The sequence below is a fragment of the Danio rerio genome, chromosome 15 (genome assembly GCF_049306965.1).
Source record: "Danio rerio strain Tuebingen ecotype United States chromosome 15, GRCz12tu, whole genome shotgun sequence".
NCBI classification, from domain to species: domain Eukaryota; kingdom Metazoa; phylum Chordata; class Actinopteri; order Cypriniformes; family Danionidae; genus Danio; species Danio rerio.
The window spans coordinates 10,405,627-10,427,500 of NC_133190.1; the positions used below are offsets into that span (position 1 = coordinate 10,405,627).

The following is a 21,874-nucleotide window of genomic DNA, read 5'->3' on the forward strand; positions in this document are numbered from 1 at the left end:
GTTATAGCTTTACTTAATAAAATCTATGGGCTGCTTTTAAATTACTTTTTAGGACTACTTTATAGGCAAAAATTTCAGTTGAAATTACTGAAGAAATGCCAAGTTAAGAAAAAAAAAATCATAAATCAATCCATATTGGTTGTATAACTAATTTCAAATAAAGAAATGAAAGCATTCGTTGTGACTTAAACGTTTTCATTTTTTAGTTTATGGTTATTCAACCCAATATAGATCTTCTGACTTATTTCTTAACATGGCAATTTGTAATTATTTTGTCCAACAGCATTAACTATTTCATATTAGATGTTTGAGTAAAATGTAATATTTACAATTATTTTGATATTATTTATATATATTTTTAAAAATCCAAAAAGTAAATTCAAGATTTGGTAGACTATATTTTTAATTTTAATATCACACCAGGTGAAAACAATTACCATTTTCTTTGATAAAATGTTCTAGAAATTTGGAAGAGAGGTTGAAGACTGTACAATGCTACGAACTTATACAACATTACCATTTTACTCAAATAGATACCAATTTTATACAGATAAACCAATAAAATCTCTTTGACCACTTACACTTATTCCACAAAAATCAAACACTTGCTCATAAAACTCCAATTTAAAGTAAAATACATTAGCAAAAGTGTAAATACTTGTTGGCGGTCTGAGGTGCCCCGAGTTAACCTCTTATATGACCACACATAATTAAAATGGCAGTGACATCTTAAGCAAAAGGATCTTCGTCCCTATTTAAACCCAGATTAGAGCTCCATCCAGCGCAATCCTAAGAGTTCCCAAATATAGTTCAGGAGACCTAAAGAGTGAGATTAGTTAGCAGCTAATGACAAAACCTATAGTAGGTTGCACATGAAAACATGAATGACAAACGCAACAGTGTATGCATAAACATATACATATATTTTATTGGAAAACACTGATACACATTTAACATATTATCCATACAGATTTCACATGTCTAGTATTCTCCGTCCGGCTGCTCAATTTCTAACCCTGCCATCACAAAACCGCCATTATCAGAGTAAGATAAGCAATGTGAAGCTCTTCCATGTGAGTAATACAGTTGGGCTAGAAAAAGAGAAATAAATAACCCAATTATTAGACCAATAACAAGCCCTTCATAGTCTTACTAGCAACATAATTGGAGACGTTGTCTGTTCGCCTCCTCGAAAATCACCCACGGGTTCCACCGTTTATCGTCATCTTGCAAGCAGAGCGCAAATGAAAATTATTCGAAGCACTTGACGAGATTGTGACAAACCCACGAGAGCAAGAGACAAATGAGCCATAAAAGCAGCAGAAGCAGCAGGTTCCTCTTCTGTGGTTTAATGTATAATCTACACCAAAGTGCAAATATATATATATATAGATATAGAGATATTTGTGTGTATATTCATAAATTGATAACATACTTCTTAATTGACAACAAGTTCTCTTGCAACAAAGTTAATGCTTTACGAGAAATTATGGCACGTTTCAAGACCATGGATCAAACAAAAGTCACAGACCTAACTAGAACAATAGGCGATGCAAAGCTTACCAAACGTTAATATTGGAGAACGGTACATTTTGAAAGCATAACACTGAGCGCATTGTGATTATCTATGCAACTATGTATTTATACAGTAATGCTATTCCGTCACGTTTCCATTCTGCTGTACACACTTTGCATCTCGACGCTCCCACAAAGTTTAAAGTCATCAGACCACATTAAAATAAAGGTTTAAGCCAGCCAACAGAAACCACTGGCAACCAAGTACATGCCTTATAGCCCATAAAGACACTCTCTAAGTCGTACGTCGCCATTTTACAGAGTATGAGTATGACGTCAGGTTTTTACAATATGTACGTCTTCAGAAACATCCGGTTTTTGTTCCGTTTGGAGCCCTAAAAAGGAGAAGGCAATACCCGAAAGCATGACTTCACCACAGGGGTCACACGCAATTGTGTTTGCTAACTTTTTATTGAAGGCAGCACAGTGACCCTGGACTATTTACCACAATGTTTTAGCATTATCAAGGTTATAGGTTAATTATTTTAATGTACTCTATTTTTGAGCGATGAAAGAACACTCATGAAAGAAGATGTTCTCTGCGTTTGAAACGCTGCGTGGACTTCAACTCGTGTGCGACTAAAGTTCTGTCCTCAAAATGTTTGTCAGGTCTGGAGACGTTTGCTCCAAAAGGGCTCATGCAGTTATGCTTGGTCCATTCACTTCTGCTGGGACGATTCTACTAGTATTTTTCCACAAATTGTTTCTAAAATTTAATATACGTTTGTTTTTGTTTTTTTTTTTTTTGGTAAGAGATCAGAGAATTTGACATTCTAATAACTCTCTGAAGTAAACTTTAGATTTTTTTTCTTTTTAAAGACAGAGTGATCTTAGTAGGACAAGCAATGTAAGAGAGAAAGAGAGATACAGAATAAGACAATTCTTCACTTTGCAGTCATCATTTGGACAAACTCTGTAAAGAGAGAAAGACATAATAGATAAGTCACAATAAACAGATGAGAAATTTAAAAAAAATCCCATTTTGATACCTTTATACATTCACTGAGGAATGTACCGGACAGTACTGTTATCGATTTTAAGCAGCAATTGCACAATTCTGCTAGCCCTATTTTTTTTTCCACTTGGTTTCAAGTAGGCTCACACAAATCCTGGGACAGAAATTCGCACAGAACTAACAGATGGTTGACTCTGTCATCCCATCTATTTACTTGTATTCTTATTATATTCTTGCTATTATTTATATTTATATAAAAGTAAGTAAGGGCTGAACAATATATTGTTTGAGCATCAATAACGCAATGTGCATATCCACAATAATCACATTGCAGAATTAGATAAATATATTATTATATAAAATCGTTTATACAATGATGACCACGTTATTTGTACGTTTGATTGTTCAATTTCTATATTTGAGTCCCCATGAAACCATAAAGTGCATTGTCACTTTTGTCTTTGCTGTCGTATTTATATATGCTTATATTTTATTATATTTTATGCAGATGCACTAAATGGAAAAATATTTGATCACCCCAATCGATCTAAAACAATGAGATCTTTTCAAATAGAGCTATTCAAATTATCTGCTGAAATTATATTTATATCAAAATATATATTGCAGCAATGTCAGAATTTTCAGCTTTTTCAGATTTTAGATAGATAGATAGATAGATAGATAGATAGATAGATAGATAGATAGATAGATAGATAGATAGATAGATAGATAGATAGATAGATAGATAGATAGATAGATAGATAGATAGATAGATAGATAGATAGATAGATAGATAGATAGATAGATAGATAGATAGATGTGCATTTGTACGATTTGTAAAGAAGATTTTCTGTCTTTAGATGTCTCATGTAAGAAATACTGTAGTATTGTTTACCAAAGTAGTTCCAACTGATTACATTTTAAACTTCGGTCACACTTTATTTTGATGGTCCGTTTGTTGAATTTAAGTAACATTGTATCTACATGCCAAAAAAATATCATTAGATTATAAGTAGACTGTTAGGTTGGGGTTAGGGTTAGTGCATGTTTACATGTACTTGCTAAGTTTCTTATAGTCAGATCAATGTCTGTTCAGCAGCAACATACATTAAGCAGACAGTCTACTAATACTCAAATGGGCCATCAAAATAAAGTGTTACCTAAACTTTAAATAAAATTATAAGTTTGAAATTAATTATTTGTTAAAAGGATAGTTCACCCACAATTGAAAAGTCGGTCATCATTACCCTTCACTTTATCCAAACCTGTCTTCCTGAGTTTCTTTCTTCTTTGAACACAATGAAAGACGTTTAAAATATGCTGAAATGTGTAACCATTGACTTTAAGACTATGGAGGTTAATGGTTACAGGTTTCAGCATTTTAACTTTTGTGTTCAGCAGAAGAATCACAGAGATTTATAACCACTTGAGGCTGAGTAAATAGTGAATAAATGTTCATTTTTGGGTGAATTATGCTTTTAATGTTTCTGCTCCTATTATCTCAAAATCATTCGGCAGAAATCTGCAGATTTCTTTAAATATTAGACACAGAAATAACAAATCAAATAAAAAGCTGGGTTAATTTAACTAATCAAGGTATCCAAGAATCACTCAAACACAGCTTACAAACAATACATTGAATTTCAAATGTATGGTCACTAAGGCCTAACATCTGATTAAAAGTACAGTAAATAACTAATATGGTAAAACATTATTACAATTTAAAATAGCCACTTTCCATGGCCAGCAAATACAATTTAAATTTATTCTCCTGTTGATGAAAACGAAGTTTCAGCTTCATCACCCTAGTCTTCAATGTGACACGATCAAATATGAATATTTGATGCTAAATAAATATTTATTACTGCAACTATCAATGAGGAAAGCAACTGTGCTGCTTTAGGTTTTAGTGAAAACCAGGAAACATTTTTCAGAATTATTTGATGAATAGACAGAGTTAAAGTTTATTATTTAAAATGTAAAAGATTCAAAATAGCATTGGAAATAAAGATGCAAGCCTGACACTTGCCTAGCAAACGCCACTAATTATCAGGTACAAGTCCCTGCTATTTTTAGACTTTTCACCCTGGCACTGCATTTCATTACACCACCATATTTAAGACCTGATGTGTTGAACATTCAATGCAGGTGTAAAGAATGAATCTCAACACAATTTCTCTAGAGGGCCAATTAAAAACACGAACACCATCTAATCTCACTACTGAAATAAGTACAAAATTGACTCACGTTTGCATGAATGTGACGTTGGTTAAATAATACGAATCAATATCCCTCTCACCTTCATAGTTGACCTGACCGTCTCCATCAATATCCGCCTCTCGGATCATCTCGTCCACTTCCTCATCCGTCAACTTCTCGCCCAGGTTGGTCATGACGTGACGGAGCTCAGCTGCACTGATGTAGCCGTTTCCATCCTAAGAAAGAGAGAATATAAAAAGAAAACTGGCTCAAACCACAAATATCATGAAGCTGATACCTTGCATGAACTAGATAAAAAAAATATAAGATAAAAGCATCTTTTAAAGTCTGGGACACACCAAGCTGATGGCAAATAACTAGTGCTGACATAACTCAACTGTGTTTTACCCTGGTAATTATTAAAAAGTATTTAAAAATACAAATTTTTGCATAAGAAGGGGCAGCAAAGATTGTACTACTTGCAGAAATGACGTTAATTCAATGACTACATTTACATGGATATCAGTAATTGAATTATTTGCTTTCATCTGAATATAATTAAGGCGTTTACATGAGTTGGTTTTTGAATGTTCCTTTCATTACCCCGTTTTACGAGTTATCGCACATCATTCGATTAACGTCATTGCGTCACAACACGAGCCATGTTTACTCTGGAGTTTCATGTAATTTTGGGTGATTTATTTTTAGTTTGGCGACATTAACTGCAGTTTTGCACTTTCACTTTAATTCTGAAACATTTCAGGCACGCCCCACATGACAAACGAGATATTGGATGCATGTATAAACTACTGGAAGAGTGTTGTTTTAATGAAATTTGATAATGCATGTCGTATAAGGAAAAAAAACTCTGCATTATGCAATGCAAGTGTCTGTGGTCCTTTACCGACTCGGTAAACAGCCGTGTGAATAGTCGCAAAACTGGGCGAAGATCCTACACGATTGTGATAGTTTGATCAAGGTGTTTACATGTCTGTACTTCACTTTAATGATGTGACTAAAATAGGTATACTCCACATATCTTATTTCAATTTCTGTTTAGTTCGATTATGAACTTAATCAGATTTACTTATTGTTAAAAATAAAAACAATTTTAAAATGCTGTTAACATGGTAAACTCTTAATCAGAGTATTGGAGTTGGAGGAAATAGGTGTGTGCAGCTGACACAGACTGCCTGTGTTACTGTTCTCTAACACCCACAGCAATGTATGCCTTATTCATCTAATTCAGGGGTGGCCAACCCTGTTCCTGGAGAGCCACCTTCCTGCAGATTTTAGTTGCTAACCATATCAAACACAACTGAACCAATTAATTACGACTTAAACACCACGTGATAATTACAGGCAGGTGTGTTTAATATGGGTTGCAACTGAAATCTGCAGGAAGGTGGCTCTCCAGGAACAGGATTGGCCACCACTGATCTAATCAATTAAACTGATTGAAAAGGCTCTGATGCTCCGATTATTAAAAGGCTCTAATGTTTTAACCTGGGAGGAGTAGGAAAAGTCCAACACCAGTCAGATGATTCCCATCCTATGCACCACGAGTTTTATCTTCTCCCTTCTGTTGTTCGATACAGAATGCTTGTCAGTAAAACGAATCGGTTCAAACTGTTATTCATTACCTCAGCTGTAAAGTTTTTCAATTTAGGGTAGGTTTGTATTGTACAATGTGTTTTGTGTATTATGTGTGATATGCTTGAATGCTGCAACCAAATTGCCATCTGGAAATGAAAAAAAAAAGACTAACTGAACTCATAATCTAATAATCCATATCAACTGCAAATATTTGAGAAATGTACTGAAATTACAGCCGGACTCCTTCGGTTCCTTCTTGACTTAATTTTTTTACTTGCTACATCACTTCACTACTCGTTCAATTTAGCAGCAAAATTTAGCGTTTTTTATTTTAGCTTTTTTTTTTAACATGATGGTAAAACACAAACGCGGTTATGAATATATGAAAACATATGCTTGTTTGCTGTAAAAATTCATATTAATGACAAAAAAATACTAATTTGTGGAGCTCCATACTTCTGGGTGCAGCTGTGGCTGGTGTATTTTACCCCTTAGTTTTGAGTGTGGTCCTGAAAAATCTTCGTTCAAAGGGGTATCTACCCCCTTCCCTTTAGCCCTATACCTTCAAGCTAAAGATTATTGGCACATAGATGCTCTTTTGTGTCTGTTTAAATGCATATGACCATGGCCCAATTCCACCCCTTAGCCCTTAAGCCTGGTTTATACTTCTGTGTCAAGTGACTGGCGTGACCCACGGCGCATGCAACGCGCGTAGCTGTGCATTTATACTTCTGCGTGCTGTCTCTGTTGGTCTGAATAAACACTTCCGAAATGCTAGTGGGCAGTGAGGCGTTAATGTTCCTCTGTGTCGAGTTTCTTCTCTGCAGTTTTGCTTTTCCTGAACACTTCCTGGATGTACACGTGGCTCAAACTCGCTCATTTTGAGGCAGGAACCGGCAGACATGCAACAACTTTAACTATGAGGTAAACACAAAACAAAACTTTCCATCAGGAGCTCCTTCACGGGACTCCACACTTGTAAACATTCGTTCCATTGGGCTTGCGTCCAGCTCGCGCCATTCGCGCGGCTCTCGGTCCCGCCCAGACTCGTCAGCGCTACCAAGCTGACCAATCACAGAGCTTGCGCTACGCTTCGTTGCGACGTGTAGTTACAATTTTTGAGAGGTGCACGTCAGCGACGCCGACGGCCACGGCGAAGGGCTATGCGTCAGCGCCGTAGCATACGCCGGCGTTTGACGCAGAAGTATAAATCAGAAAGTATAAATCATCAAAGGGTAGAATTGGGATTGGGCAATGGTCATATATGCATCCAAATAGACATAAAACAGCATCTACCCTTTGCTTAAATGTGACCATTACGGTAACCCGTGAGTTGTTGCAAAAAAGTGCATCAAAAATAAGGTATTCCTGCTTCACATTGCTGCACTAGAACATAGAAATGATGATGAAAACCGTAGCTGCCATTCACTTGCTTCGCACTTGCTCATAAGCCACATAACACTGACTTGTTTATTTCAAAAGTACTTACTTAGTGTTCCTGCGAAACTGCTGTAGAATGTGTAATCAAAGAAATCTGAACAAAACTGCATTTGCAGTCGGACCACAGCTGATATCCACCAAGCCTATGGTCAGTTGGGCAATGTCAAGCTGTCCGTTGGAGCTCACACGATTCAGATTCAGGCCTCAGGGTCTTTGGTAAGAGAGAGCTCTGATTGGCTGATCAGCTACAAATCAGAGTACAGCACAAATACTGAACTAACGAGACCAATCAAACACCACTAGTCAAGAGGGGAGACAAATAAGCTAGCTGCCATTTCATCACATTTTTTTAAGTATTTATAAACCACATGGATTTTTAGGGTGCTTTCATACTTGTAGATTGCAACAATGGAATGACACAAAAAAAGTACTGAACTACTAAAATGTATTTAATACTTTATTTAAAAGGATTTTTGGTGATGGCAGCTTAAAGATGCCTCTCATATGGAGAAAGAAGTCTTGCATTGCTCAGGTGTTTTTCACAGACTTTAAAGTGTAAAAATCTTGATGGTTCTGGGAGTCCCGTCAGTCAAATCTGATCTTTATTTTGTATCTTCTATTAGATTCAGCTCAGGTGATTGGCTCATTTTCTTTCTCTAAAAGCCTTTAAGAGTTTCCTTGGCTGTGTTCTGGATCATTGTCTTGCTGAAATGTCCACTCTGGTTTCATCTTTATCACCCTGGTAATGTAGATTTTGGACTGAAGCAGATAATATTAATTTGCAATAAGAAAGGACAGAAGGTTGCTGAATAACTACTGAAAGATTTCAGCTGCTGTCTGGGCATTCACTAGCCCTTCTACAACTCCCTTTCTTCATGTGTTCAATACTTTTTTCCTGTGTCATTTCATTTAATTACACAAAACATAATTTGTAAGGGTGTCACGATCCTTCAAATCCTCGATTCGATTACATTTTCGATTCTAAAGGCACGATTCGATTCGATTTTCGATTATGAATAATTAATTAATTAATGACCAATTAATTATTTGTAGCCTACCGTTTAAACTACCTGACCTGCATGGTATTTGTTTTACCCATAAACAAATCATACAGTAAATGAATAAAGGCAAGATACACACATAATTACCACCTGTCAATCACTTTTTCTGCGGGACTCGTGAATAGGCAGAGATCTGTGTCGTTATAATAGCGTCGGTAAAAAAGACGCACAACCAACAGGAACCAGCCAACAGACGAACGAACCGTACGTAATACGTACATAGCAGAGCTTGCAAAACTGTGTTTTTTTTTTTGTCGACAACACGAACGTTGTCAACATAACTCACAGGAAATCCAAAATGCTTACACACCGGCGACTTCATTGAAACAGGAGAGGGTTTAAGTTCTGTCGACTGGTCTCCTGCTTCTGCAGTTAAACAAGCACTTCAACAAGCCTGTTTTTTTCCCAGCTTGGCAAGCCAAGCTGACGTGACATGGGGGCGTGGCAGCATCGACAATTCTATTTTTGATTCGATAATCGAAATTGAGCATAAATTTCGATCGATTTCGATTAAAAAAATCAAAATCGTGACACCCCTAATAATTTGTAAACTAATTAGATTCATTTTCGAGTAAAAATGGTGACGTGTTAAATACTTGTTAACCAAAAATGTTTATGGTAATTTATATATATTTTAATAGTTTAGTTAGAAAGCATAAGTTTACTTTCGTAATCGACTTGAAACACACATTTACCGGAAGGAGTGATAGCTTGCCCTACTCATCGTTCTTTCTTCTCAAAGCCATACTATGTATATAAGTATTACATAACTACAATACACTGTAATATAGCCTAGTTGGGTAGTTATTATTTTCTCACTACAATCAAACCGCTCCAGATTTCATTTCAACCGAGCTAAGACCATCATATTCAGACAATCGTGGAAAAATTGTTTTGGTGCAGAAAGCACTCTTAGATATCTTTGCAAGCCCGAATCATTCTGTGAAATGGTAGGTACATTAAACTGCTTTGTTTACGGGTTTGTATGTGTGTAGCACTAGTTCTGGTTTCCCTTTGTGGAATGACAATACAAATACTGCAACCTGCAGGTATAGAATAACACATTCTCTCACACAGGAGCAGAACATATGTTCTCACTTCAGTCCGCAGTCTTCCACTTGGTGTGTTCATGCAAAGCTCTTTGATCAGACGCACTGGAATACATGTATTGTTGTTGCACAAATCTTGAAAAAAGATTTGCGGGAAGCTGGTTTGGATTCCAAAAGATGTGGGCATATGCACAGTAGAATTAAGTCAGCTTGAAATTGTGCATCTTTGGAAGTGGAACCATGCGTGAAGTTACATAAAAATGTTGTGCACCCCACCAGACATAAATGAGGTCATGTGTGCTTAAAGCTAGAACTACTGGCAGAATTAATGTCATCTTTGTCATGCGCACCCAAGAAAATTTGCAATTGTGTCCACTATAAATCAGTATTCAGACTATACCTACTGCACCTATTACATAATGTACAATAACCAATAGAAACTCAACGATGTTCAACAGTCGAAGGAAAGCTTGCAGCTTTCAGTCTCAAAACTTGCTAAATTCTGTCCCTCTTCCACTGACAGCAAGTTATATTTCTTTCCACTACCACCCACAACTTTTACACAATTTTCTGCTCCGGCTGCAAGATTGTGTGATCTAAACAGATTTTTTTTCATTCATGTGCGATGAGATCCTTTCTCTTGTGTCACAGACTGACTCTTCCAACTATCACACGTTACTCAACCACAAACCACCAAGAATATTCACTTCTCCATCCTTAAACAGATTTCTTTTACTGTGCCACAGGCTTTTGACGGCATCAAATTGTCTTGTGTGATTAATTTCTAAAGCTTATCAACAGTATTTGGTAGGGCTGCATGATTCTAGCTAAAGTGAGAACACTTTTTGTTTTTGTTTTTTGCTTAAAATGAAGATCACAATATCTCAAGATTCTGTAGATGTAAATAAAGCTTAATATGAGCAGGACTCCGTTTTTCGTACCTCGCTTAAATGATCTAAGATGATTTGGCAGATCCTGGATCTTTTAATCTTGATAACTGATCTCTCACTAATTTGGTTCAAAGAAGTTGCGAATCAGATTAGAATGTCTGGATAAACTGATCTGAGATCGCTGCTTGTGTTGTGAAGATCAGATCTATCGATCCTCGAAATCATGATCAGCAATGCAACGATTGGCTGACGGCACATCAACGTAATGACATCATCTGATTAATATTCTATTATCCATGTGAGCAAAATTACATCAAATTAGCAGTAAACCATTTGTTAAATATGACACGCAATAACCTTCCACATTTGTTGTGAGCTGCAGGCTTTACACTTTCATGTGTCAAGAGTATTAATTATGTATTTCAATGCATATCAGTGTATTTAGTTCTACATTTTGAAAAGATAGTCTTTATTATAGTAGCCATTTTTTTTAATCGGTGTAAAGAATAACTGGATTTTTACAAAAGCATTTTGATATTGGTAAAGGTGTCTGCAACTTTTGTGAAGCATCAAATCACCGGCATATTAACTGTCAAAACAGATTTATGATTGCATATTATTGCTTTTAAAAAAAGTCACATATTGTGCATTTCTATTATAAACAAATTGCTCTAAAGCAGGGGTCTCAAACTCAATTTACCTGGGGGCCGCAGCAGGCAAAGTCTGGGTGAGGCTGGGCCGCATAAGGGATTTCACAAAAAAAAAAGTCCTCAAATGTCATTATTAACAGTTTTAATTATTTCTTCTAAACATGAAGTGTCCTGAACATTAATAGAACATTGAGTGAAGATTATGAACAGTTCTTCTGAACATGGCATCTTTTGCCTACTTCTTGCTGCCAGAGACTTGACAGCGCTTCTTCTCACAAATCTGAACCACATTTGGCTTTAGAGCGGAAGCAGTTGAGACCCTCAGTATGGCTTGAAGATGATCATCATTAAGTCTAGACCTGTACTTTGACTTATTGAAGTTCAAGGTGGAGAATAACTTCTCACACACTTCTCACACACTCAAAACTTATATTCCTTCACCTAAAAAAAAAAAAGGCATTTGTATAAATAAAACACCCCCACCCCACTCCAGTCACATCAGTCTATGCCAGTCTGTATCTACCTATAATATATATAAGATGCAGGCTGTAGGTGGCAGACTGCAGATAGGTAGGCAGGCAGGGGCGGGAACAGCTTACCTTGGTTCTGGCCGGCGCGAGTTCCCTCCTAACACTTCCGGCCCGTCACAGCGTCTAACAAAGCGTCACCGGCATCCCCGCCCCTTTGTTTATACGGCGGGCGGGGAATGCCAGTGACCACTGTGTACGGATAGAATCAGCGGAGCGGGGAGCGCTCTCTCTCCCCGCTCCGCTGATTCTGTCAGGCCCTGTTTACACTAGTGCGTTTTAGTTTTAAAACGGCGTTTTAGAATGAAAACGATCCGCGTCCACACTCGCGTTTTACCCAGCGATTCTGAACTGCTCTCCGTCCACACCAAAACGCTGAAAACGCACACCACGTGACCACACACACACACATACACTTTGGCAAGCACTGCAGCCTGTCTACCCAGATGAGAGCTCTGCTAGTCGGACTTCTCATCAAGCATCTCCCGCTGGATCTAATCTCACTATATTTATTAAACGGGATATTTCATTCATCTTGTTGTCTTTATCTAACGACATATTCCCTGACTTTGGTCATTGGAATCTATTACTTGTTCTCAGGTAACATGTTTTGGCTGAGCGGAAAGATAAGTTAATAAGATAACCACATAGCCTATTCTGTATATTGACTGATCGCTGGCCTTTATTTCCTATAATGTATAAACTTATTGTATGTTATACTTTTATAATGGCCATTATCGATTATTAAAACTGATATTCAGCAAAAGAGAGGTCATGTTTCGTATTTTCACTGAAATTGAAAGGAGGCATATTGAAATAAAAATAGGCAGTTCCTTATATCAAGTTTACATTTTATTGTTGAGAAAGTGAAACAACGTAGCCAGGGTGATGTGAATTAAGTTATAAAGTACACGGTTCCCTGTGAAGATTGACGCGTGTCCTCGGTATAGTCTGTTTTCCATATCAAACTGAGAAGAAGAGATGCAGCCTTAATCAAACTTGCGAAGTCTGAACTTACATGGAGAAGATTCAGGACTGAACTGTGTGTTAGGCTACTTAATATTGAGGAAAAGCCCCAATCAGAGAGGCGAATGTCTGCAGCCCCGCCTCCGTTTTCAGATGTCTCCGTCTTTCCCCATCCACACTGAGACAGAGCAGCAGCGTTTCAGAATAAAAACGGCCTCTCCAGCGTTTACGAAACGATCCGTTTTCAGCGCTCGAAAACTCAGGCGTAGTGTGGACGGATTCTGTCAGTGTACAGCGGTCGGCGCGGGCCACAAAATATTGCACTGAGGGCCGCAAATGGCCCGCGGGCCGCGAGTTTGAGACCCCTGCTCTAAAGCGATCTAAAAAGTTCATACCAATAAGTTTACTCTTTGCACCACTAGGTGGCAGTCTTTGTACTTTCATTTCAGGGGTGCAGATTGCATAAGTTTTATATATATATATATATATATATATATATATATATATATATATATAGTTAAAAATAGTTACTATTTTCCCAAGTGTATATAACTACTACTATAAGAAAATCAGCATTCGGTACATGCTTTCAGTATTTTATTTGCATGAACTGAGCCGATCTAATCCTGTTTATGAATTGAGCCTGCTGCCGAGCAAGTTTGATCTACCAGAACTGTTGCTATGACAACAACTCTCGGATCAGCTTTGAAGAACGAAACAATCCTGGATCCTGTAAAATTGTCAACATCTAAATCCAGCTAACTGAGTAATCCACGTACAAAGAACGGACCCCAGGCTATTTTTATTGTTATTTATCAAACATTTTAAAAGAACAATAATAATATTAGCCCTATGTATAGGTCTATTGTTGGTTAAAATGCTAAGTTTTGTATGGACTTGGAATGGTGGACTTGAATAGACTTTTAATTAATGCACAGTAAAGTGATGACATCAGAATTATGAGTAGTTGTATTCTGAAGTTGATTTATTATGCTTGAAACATATGCTTGCCATTTGTCATTGACAACATTATTAGACAACATAGTTTTTGTCACTGGTCAAATGAGACATTTGTCGTGCTTGTCGTAAATGGTTCATCTTAGATCTTGAAAATAAAGTAAACCATTTAAAACTTTATTTCCAAATAGATTACAAATCTTACCATTTCGTGGGCAAGTTTATATTCTGTGCTTCTTAATGGCTGTATTTTAAAGTTCTGCTGTGTTTCGTCTGGTGCAAACAGCCAAATTTCTTATCACTGCGTATCTAATCACGAAACATGTTGTTAGGACACGCAGTTACAATGTAAACTGCTCATTTAATGTTTACATTCGTAACATATCATTTGCTAATCAATAACTACCTTACGTGAAACCAAGTCTGCGTCTCATTTTGGAGTCTGCTACTGTCCACCAAAGGTTGCATCGGTCACGCAAGCATGCTTTCAAAGCCTTTCTAATTGAATGAATGAATGAATGAATGAATGAATGAATGAATGAAAAATGTGGTTTTCCACCCAGGCAACCCAGGGTTCAGAAATATAATTGGCTAAACTGGCATTGGACAGGTTAAAATGACTAAAACAAAGACAAAACATTCCAGCACGGAAAACACATTTTTTTAGGGCAGAAAATCTGAAATCAGCAATGTTTTTCAGATAAATAAGAATGTTCACTTAGCATATTTCTTAAACATTTTATGGTATTTTTATGTTTAAGAAGAGTCAAAAACTTAAATACAACTACTAAAATATACTGTATTAAATTGAAAAAGGGTTAAAAAAAAAAGGTTAACAGGTAACACTTTACAATTAAGTCTCATTAATAAATTTTATTTAATGCATTAAAATCAATTGCGAGAAAAAAAAAAAATTTTTTTTGGTTTCCATGCTAATATCTGTAAAAAATAACTGGTTGTATTAATTAAAAATACTTTTATTAATTATTAACTTAAGAAAAGTCTTCCAGTATTTGTAGTTAAGTACATCACAGGCGATGCAACAATCAATGTTTTTTAAAGGCACTTTAAAAGTTTAAAAAAGAGATAATTTACAGTAGTTTGAAGTGCCCACAATATAAATATTATGCATGTTCATTATCAAAATATACAGTATGAAATTATCGAATATCAGCTTATGTCTACAGTCCATATAATAGTATGTACCTTAGAACACCAAAAATCTAAGTAATTAGAATGTAATTCCCATCCCTTGTAAAAAGCAAGCAAGGAAGCAATCAAGCCCAATTCAACGCAAGCTGTTTCAAGCACTCTCTCATGCCAAGGGCCTGATGTAGCCTAAACCCACATGGTGAATAATCTCACCCACAGTCTGGAAAACACACCTGCAAAGTTCTTACATAAACACATGGCAGCAGCTACAGGCTTTCAAATCTATTACTCAGTGGATTGTCTTGACTGATTATTTGAGCCAGCCTTTTATATTTTGACTGGTTTTGGTTAACTTGATCCTTAAAAAGGTCTGTTTGTGTTGCTTACAAATTGCCCTTGTATATTCATAAAGATCATTCATGATTAATTATCGTTCATAAATCAGAACTTCATCTTGTTTCATGTTCACGGCAGCTGCTGTTACCAGTGACATTTCCTCACCTTGTCGAAGACTCTGAAAGCTTCTCGGATTTCCTCTTCACTGTCCGTGTCCTTCATTTTCCTCGCCATCATGGTTAGGAACTCTGGAAAGTCTATAGTTCCATTGCCTACAGATAAACAAAACCATGTGGTCACAATTTGCCACAATATTATATGGAAAATCAACTAGATTTATTAAATCTTTTCACCAGTGCTCCCGACAGTACTTTTCAATATCTTTAAAGATTTAATGTCATGAACTGATTTTAAAATTTTCACAGGATTTCCCATTCTAAAATCCTGAGACCTAAACTAATCCTTTTTCAGCTAGTAGCCAATCAGAATAGATTTTTTGACAGCTCTTGCCATTTTAGTATGTAATACGGTGGACCATAAGGAGTAAACATTTGGGATTGACGGGGTAGTCCTCCAATTCTAAGATTCCCATCTTAGCACGTCATCCAAAACCAGTTGGATTTAGGATAGTGTCCAATTCAGATTATGTAGGGTCAATATCCTGCAAAGTTTAGCTCCAAAACACTTTACTGTGAAGTTTCTAGTGATCCAAAGACCTTAATTTGGTGGGTATAGATCTACGGCTGCACATTGCTGTGGATGGAAAGCATCGATCTTACCATCAGCGTCGACCTCGTTGATCATGTCCTGCAGCTCAGCTTCAGTCGGGTTCTGACCCAATGAGCGCATCACTGTGCCCAGCTCCTTGGTGGTGATGGTGCCATCGCCGTCTTTGTCGAACAGTGAGAACGCCTCCTTAAACTCTGTTTTGAAGTACAGAACATGTACAGTATTATGGCGAGCAACACTAGCATTTATTTCACAATCAGGGCTTTACATTCACACCCGCATTAGACAGCCATCTCCACTAACCACTTTGGCTGGTTGAAAATTATTTTTTAATTGTAGCTTTCTTAAAAGCAGGGTTTGACAATAAGGATGGCCCGAAATTCGTGCAAATGCGATCTTAGAATCGAGAAGCAGCATGACTGACGAATATAATTTAGTTTGTGCGGGCAAAAGAAAGCTGGTTGAATACCGAATGAGAGGATAATCACTCGCGCCAACAGCTGATGTGATGCACGCAACCGTTTAAAACACGTGTAGGCGACTGTATAAAACACGTGCACGCTCCAGTTTCCTTGCTTGAAACAACCGTGCCTGGAAAAGCAACTGCTGTGATCGGTTCTGTTTTAAATAGACTAGACAAAAAGTTATATTCATGCACCCACAGTCCTGCTGCTTTCAAGAGCTCCAGATTGGACATTTTGTAAGCAGCACCGGTTGCTTTCGCTTTAACCATTATTTAAACAGGATATAGGATATTAACTTCCCATTTATGTGGACAGTAGTTAACAACACATTTTTAAAAAATGTTTTGTTAAATAAAAACTACAGTATACAGTTATATTTTGCTTTTTTGACACATTTAAAATGTGTGGCTAAGAAAAAATTATTTATTAATTTTAGTGTGGTTATAGAGATTAATTTGGTTAAATTCTTAATTTGAGCTCTGAAAAGTCATGTGAAATAAAAACTAATTGTAATACGACACTATGAAACCATGACCCATGTGCACATGCTCACTGAGCAAGCTCATACACAACATACACAAAAAGTTAAATGAATGAGGAAGCATGTGGACATACCACAAAACCTAAATCAAGTAATTTTAGCATGTCAAAGTCAAATTTATGCATATAAAACATTCCCAACAACAAAATTGTGGTTAGTGAAAATGGAGAGTGGCTAGTAATGTTGGAAAACTACTAGCCACACTGGCTGGCGATTAAAAAGGTTTATTTCAGGCCCTGTTCGAAATTGTTCTGTTTTTGAAGATATTGATTGTACAATTATTTTTTTAATCAACATCACACACCACTAGGTAAAACTTTTTACAGAAACTAGGAGTGGTAACAGATATAAACAAATTATAATTCCAAACATTTGCATTTCCATACTGCAAAAAGTAAATTGTTTTAGGAATACTCTACATTATGAATGTATATGTTTGTTTATGTTGCCATGATTTTTGATATTATCATCATTATTACAAATCTATTTCTAATCAAAATGTTGACATACTGCCACTTAATTATAAACAGTCATTACAAAAATTCCAATTATTTTTGCAAGATCTTTCAAACTCCCATGTGTTTTTCGGGTGTGGATATAAGTCTTCCAAATATAATAGGAACCCTATATTGAACTACAAATTACAAATGTAAGTTTGTCTGTTTTTGGCTTGCAAGCTTAGTTTATTTTAAATTGCATTTTATCAGTTTTAACACTATTTCAAGCCAGTTTGTGGAACTTTTAATCCTACCAAGGGTCCCTAGAGTGTCCCACTTATCGAGAATCACAACACAAGACCAATGTTACCAGAGCTTGACACAAGCCAGCGTGGCTAGTAGTTTTCCAACATTACTAGCCACTCGCCATTTTCACTAGCCACAATTTTGTTGTTGGGAAAATATATTTTATATGCATAAATTTAACTTTGACATGCTAAAATTACTTGGTTTAGATTTTGTGTTATGTCCACATGCTTCCTCATTCATTTAACTTTTTGTGTGTCGTGTATGAGCTTGCTTAATGAGCATGAGCAAATGGGTCATGGTTTCATAGTGTTGTATTACAATAAGTTTTTATTTCACATGACTTTTCAGAGCTCAAATTAAGGATTTACCAAATTTATCTTTGACCAAACCAAACATAAATAATTATTTCGTATCCACAAATTTTAAATGTGGCAAAACAAGCTAAATATAGCTGTATACTATTTATTTAAAAAAAAAAAAAAACATTTCTTAAAAAAAACAAGACATTCAAAAAATAACTGCTGTAGTGTATCTAAAACTATGCACGGTAAGGTCCCAGATCACCAGTTAACTACTCATAAACGAGGAGTTAATCTAATATTAAAGCAATGTTATTGTAAAATATGATAAACCATATTACCAAAAATACCTGTAAGCAAAGAAAGCAGGTGAAAAACATTCTATGTGTGATAATGAGAGTATGATCAAACACAAGGTTAACGCTAGGCCAATTAATAATCTGTTCAAAGAATGGTGAAAGCAAAATCGGTGCTGCTTACCAAAAGACAAATCTGGAGCTCTTGAAAGCAGCAAAACTATGGGTGCAAGAGCATAACTTTTTGTCTAGTCTATTCAAAAAACAACCGATCACACCAGTTGCGTTTCTAGGCACAATTGTTTCACGCAAGGAAATGGGAGCGCGCACGCATTTTAAACAGTCGCGCGCATCGCATGACCTGTGCGCACAAGTGATCATACTCTCATTCGGTATTCAGCTGCTTTCTTTCGCAAACATAGTTAGTTTTGTCAGTCTTGCTGCTTCTCAAATCTAAGATCACATCTGCATGCATATTGGGCCATCTTTATTGTCAGACCCTGATTTTTAAAAAGACTACAATTTAAAAATTATTTTCAACCAGCCAAAGTAGCAGTGGCCGTGTTTGGCGGGTGTTAATGTTAAGCCCTGAATGTTACCCAACACCGAATCTCAAAACTTGTTGTCTAGAGTTGCCAAGTGAGTTACTTGGTCTTTAATTACAAACCAGTTCAGTAGCACAGCTTTTACTAAGCTGTTCTAGGCATGCAATTTGAATTAATAGCAGTAGGATTAACCACCTGGTGTGGACCATCTCATTTTTGCCTTGTAATTACACATCTTCCAGTATGTACACAGATGATGTTTCATAAAAGACAAACTTATGACTTGTCTCCAATGAGTGCTACAGTTTTGGTGCATGTATTGTTATTTTTTATAATCAGCATTAACAAAAGTAGAGATATATAACTACTACAGTAAAAAAAACAACAACAAAAAACCCTGCAGTTCAAGGGAAGTTGTAGGCGGGAAACCGGCAATTGTTAAAAATTTTATAAACCAATAAATAAACACAAAACAAATGGGAGGCGGCAGAACTGATAGGCCAGGGGTGGCCAATCCTGTTCCTGGAGAGCTACCATCCTGCAGATTTCAGTTGCAACCCATAATCAACACACCTGCCTGTAATTATCACGTGGTGTTCAGGTGTGTTTGATATGGGTAGCAACTGAAATCTGCAGGAAGGTAGCTCTCCAGGAACAAGATTGGCCACCCCTGTGATAGGCCTACAAAAAATGCTGGGTACCACACAATCGAATTGTGTTGGGGCAACATGAAGAACATGAACATTAACTTTTTTTTCTCACAAATTTAAGTGAATGGAATATAAAACAATCAAGTTGTCCCTCCCAAAAAACACAAGAATTGTGTTGTTTCAGCTCATTTTAAATAAGTAATTTGAACAATCTCATCATCCTCTGTCATCACTCCTTTTGTGCTTCCGCTTCCCTGTGGGACTAGAGACAGGTAGCGCACACAGGTGACGCTCATCAGCACTCTTTTTCACCAGCCTCCCTCTCTTTTCATAACTCTGGCCATGACAATACCGTACCATGTTTTGGAACCATTTTGTAAGGTTACCTGCCACAACTGTACATTACCAAAAAAGTGAAACTAGATTCACTGTTGAACACAACTGGTTTACAGAGAATTGTGCAACAACCCAGGGGAACGACAACTCATGAAATTTTTACACCATTATACACCCAAGACCTGACTCCAAAATAAAATAATGGTGCACAGTATAGCTGGGCGATAATTCGATATCGATAATTATAACTATATACAATTTTTCGATAAAACGATAATGACAGTTCGATAATTGCTTGATAATTTTTACGCACTATGCGTAACGTTGCGCAAGCATTTTGCAGCCTGCCCTTCTGGATGCCGCAGGCCTTACAAGTTCACAGCCATACAGTGTTCGTTGCACTGAAAGGAGTAAGAAAGAAATAAGATAAAAAGGTCAGAGTCACAGACATTGTTGACAAGAAAAGTCACTAGACCTCAGTCATGAGCTACTTAGTTTTTTGCTATCTGACACAAAACAGAGTAACGTGCAACGCAAACTGTGCAGACGTCTCGTGTCATCAAAAGCAGGCAACATCACAAACCTGTTTCACCATTTAAAACAAGACCACCCTTATGAAGATCATAAGGAAGTAGAGACCTATACAAGTGTTAATAAACCAGCGCAGCTACCCAACAGTCTCATGTCATAATTTTCGAAAGCCGTGCCTTACGAGAAAAAAACCCCGAAAAGAGAGACGAAAGACATGACAGAGGACACAATCCCAAACACATCTCAATGAACACTTAATGCTTGCTGTAAACTACACACTGCATCATTTAAGGGTATTTGTTAAGACAAAAAAGGATCTTTTGATGTCAAGCTTATGTTTCCTTTTAATATTAAAATATTTGTTTTGAAATCTGTATACCACTATTGTCTCTCATCGACGGTAAAATAACCAGCCTTTATATAACCTATTTTAAAGGACATAATCACAGAGGAGAAATCAGTTGCTCAAGACATAATCTTTAAAATAATGACATATTAAAAATGCAGCAAATATAACAGACGTTTACAACAGCAGTGGATCATTAATTAAATTCCTTTTTTCCACGGAGCGAAGCATCATCCACCCGCAGTTGTTTAAAGCGGGCACGAACTAAATAAATATAAACATATTTCCTTGAAAATGTGTCTTTTAGTAACGAATTTCGTTTTGTATAATGTGTAACTTAATTTTGAAGTATATTTTGTTGGTCAGTTATCTACAGCATAAACAAAAGGAACGAATAACATCTCAGGTGAATCGCTTTAACACAAGCCCGCTATGCTTTAGCGCCAAAACAGTCCATCAAACTATTTTCACGGTTTCATTTTAATTCATTAACTAAGCGCGGTCTGGGCAGCGTAAACCGAGGCTCCCCGGCTGGCTCCCCGCATGTTTTCGTTGTGATGCGTGATTTGTAAAATGAGAGTCTGCTTAGACCTATTCGTGCTAGTCTGTCAGACACATTTGGTTAAAACAGGCGTGGATATATCGGAGATATGCGCATAACAAGGGTTTATGCATCCCGCAATATGGGATGTCAAGAGTGTGACAGCATAAGGTAAACTGCACACACTTGATTATGTAGACCCGTCTCACAGCACAAAACACAACTAAACCTTTACATGTCCATGCTTAATCAGTCATCAATAAGGTTTATCAATTAAAGCGTTATCGACAATCAATAGATCAAGTAATCATTAGCATCCTTAAATAAAATACATTCAAGTATATTTCACCCTAAATTCACCATACACCATTAAAAGGAGAGTTCATCCAAAACCGAAAATTCGGTAACTTTTTTCAATAAGGTTTATTAGTTAATGCATTTACTATCATGAACAACACATGTACAGCATTTATTAATCATAATTAAACATCTAATAA

At 36.6% G+C, this 21,874-nt stretch overlaps 1 protein-coding gene across 1 annotated transcript in view; it reads right to left on the reverse strand.

The window, feature by feature from the left end:
- Nucleotides 1–902: 902 nt before the first annotated feature.
- Nucleotides 903–21,874, reverse strand: part of calm3a (calmodulin 3a (phosphorylase kinase, delta)) — a 38,792-nt gene continuing 17,820 nt past the window's right edge. The window contains 4 exon segments of the mRNA NM_182967.1: nt 903–2,488; nt 4,830–4,965; nt 15,519–15,625; nt 16,133–16,276. Of these exon segments, the coding sequence (NP_892012.1) occupies nt 2,460–2,488; nt 4,830–4,965; nt 15,519–15,625; nt 16,133–16,276 (416 nt within the window). The 3' untranslated portion in view covers nt 903–2,459.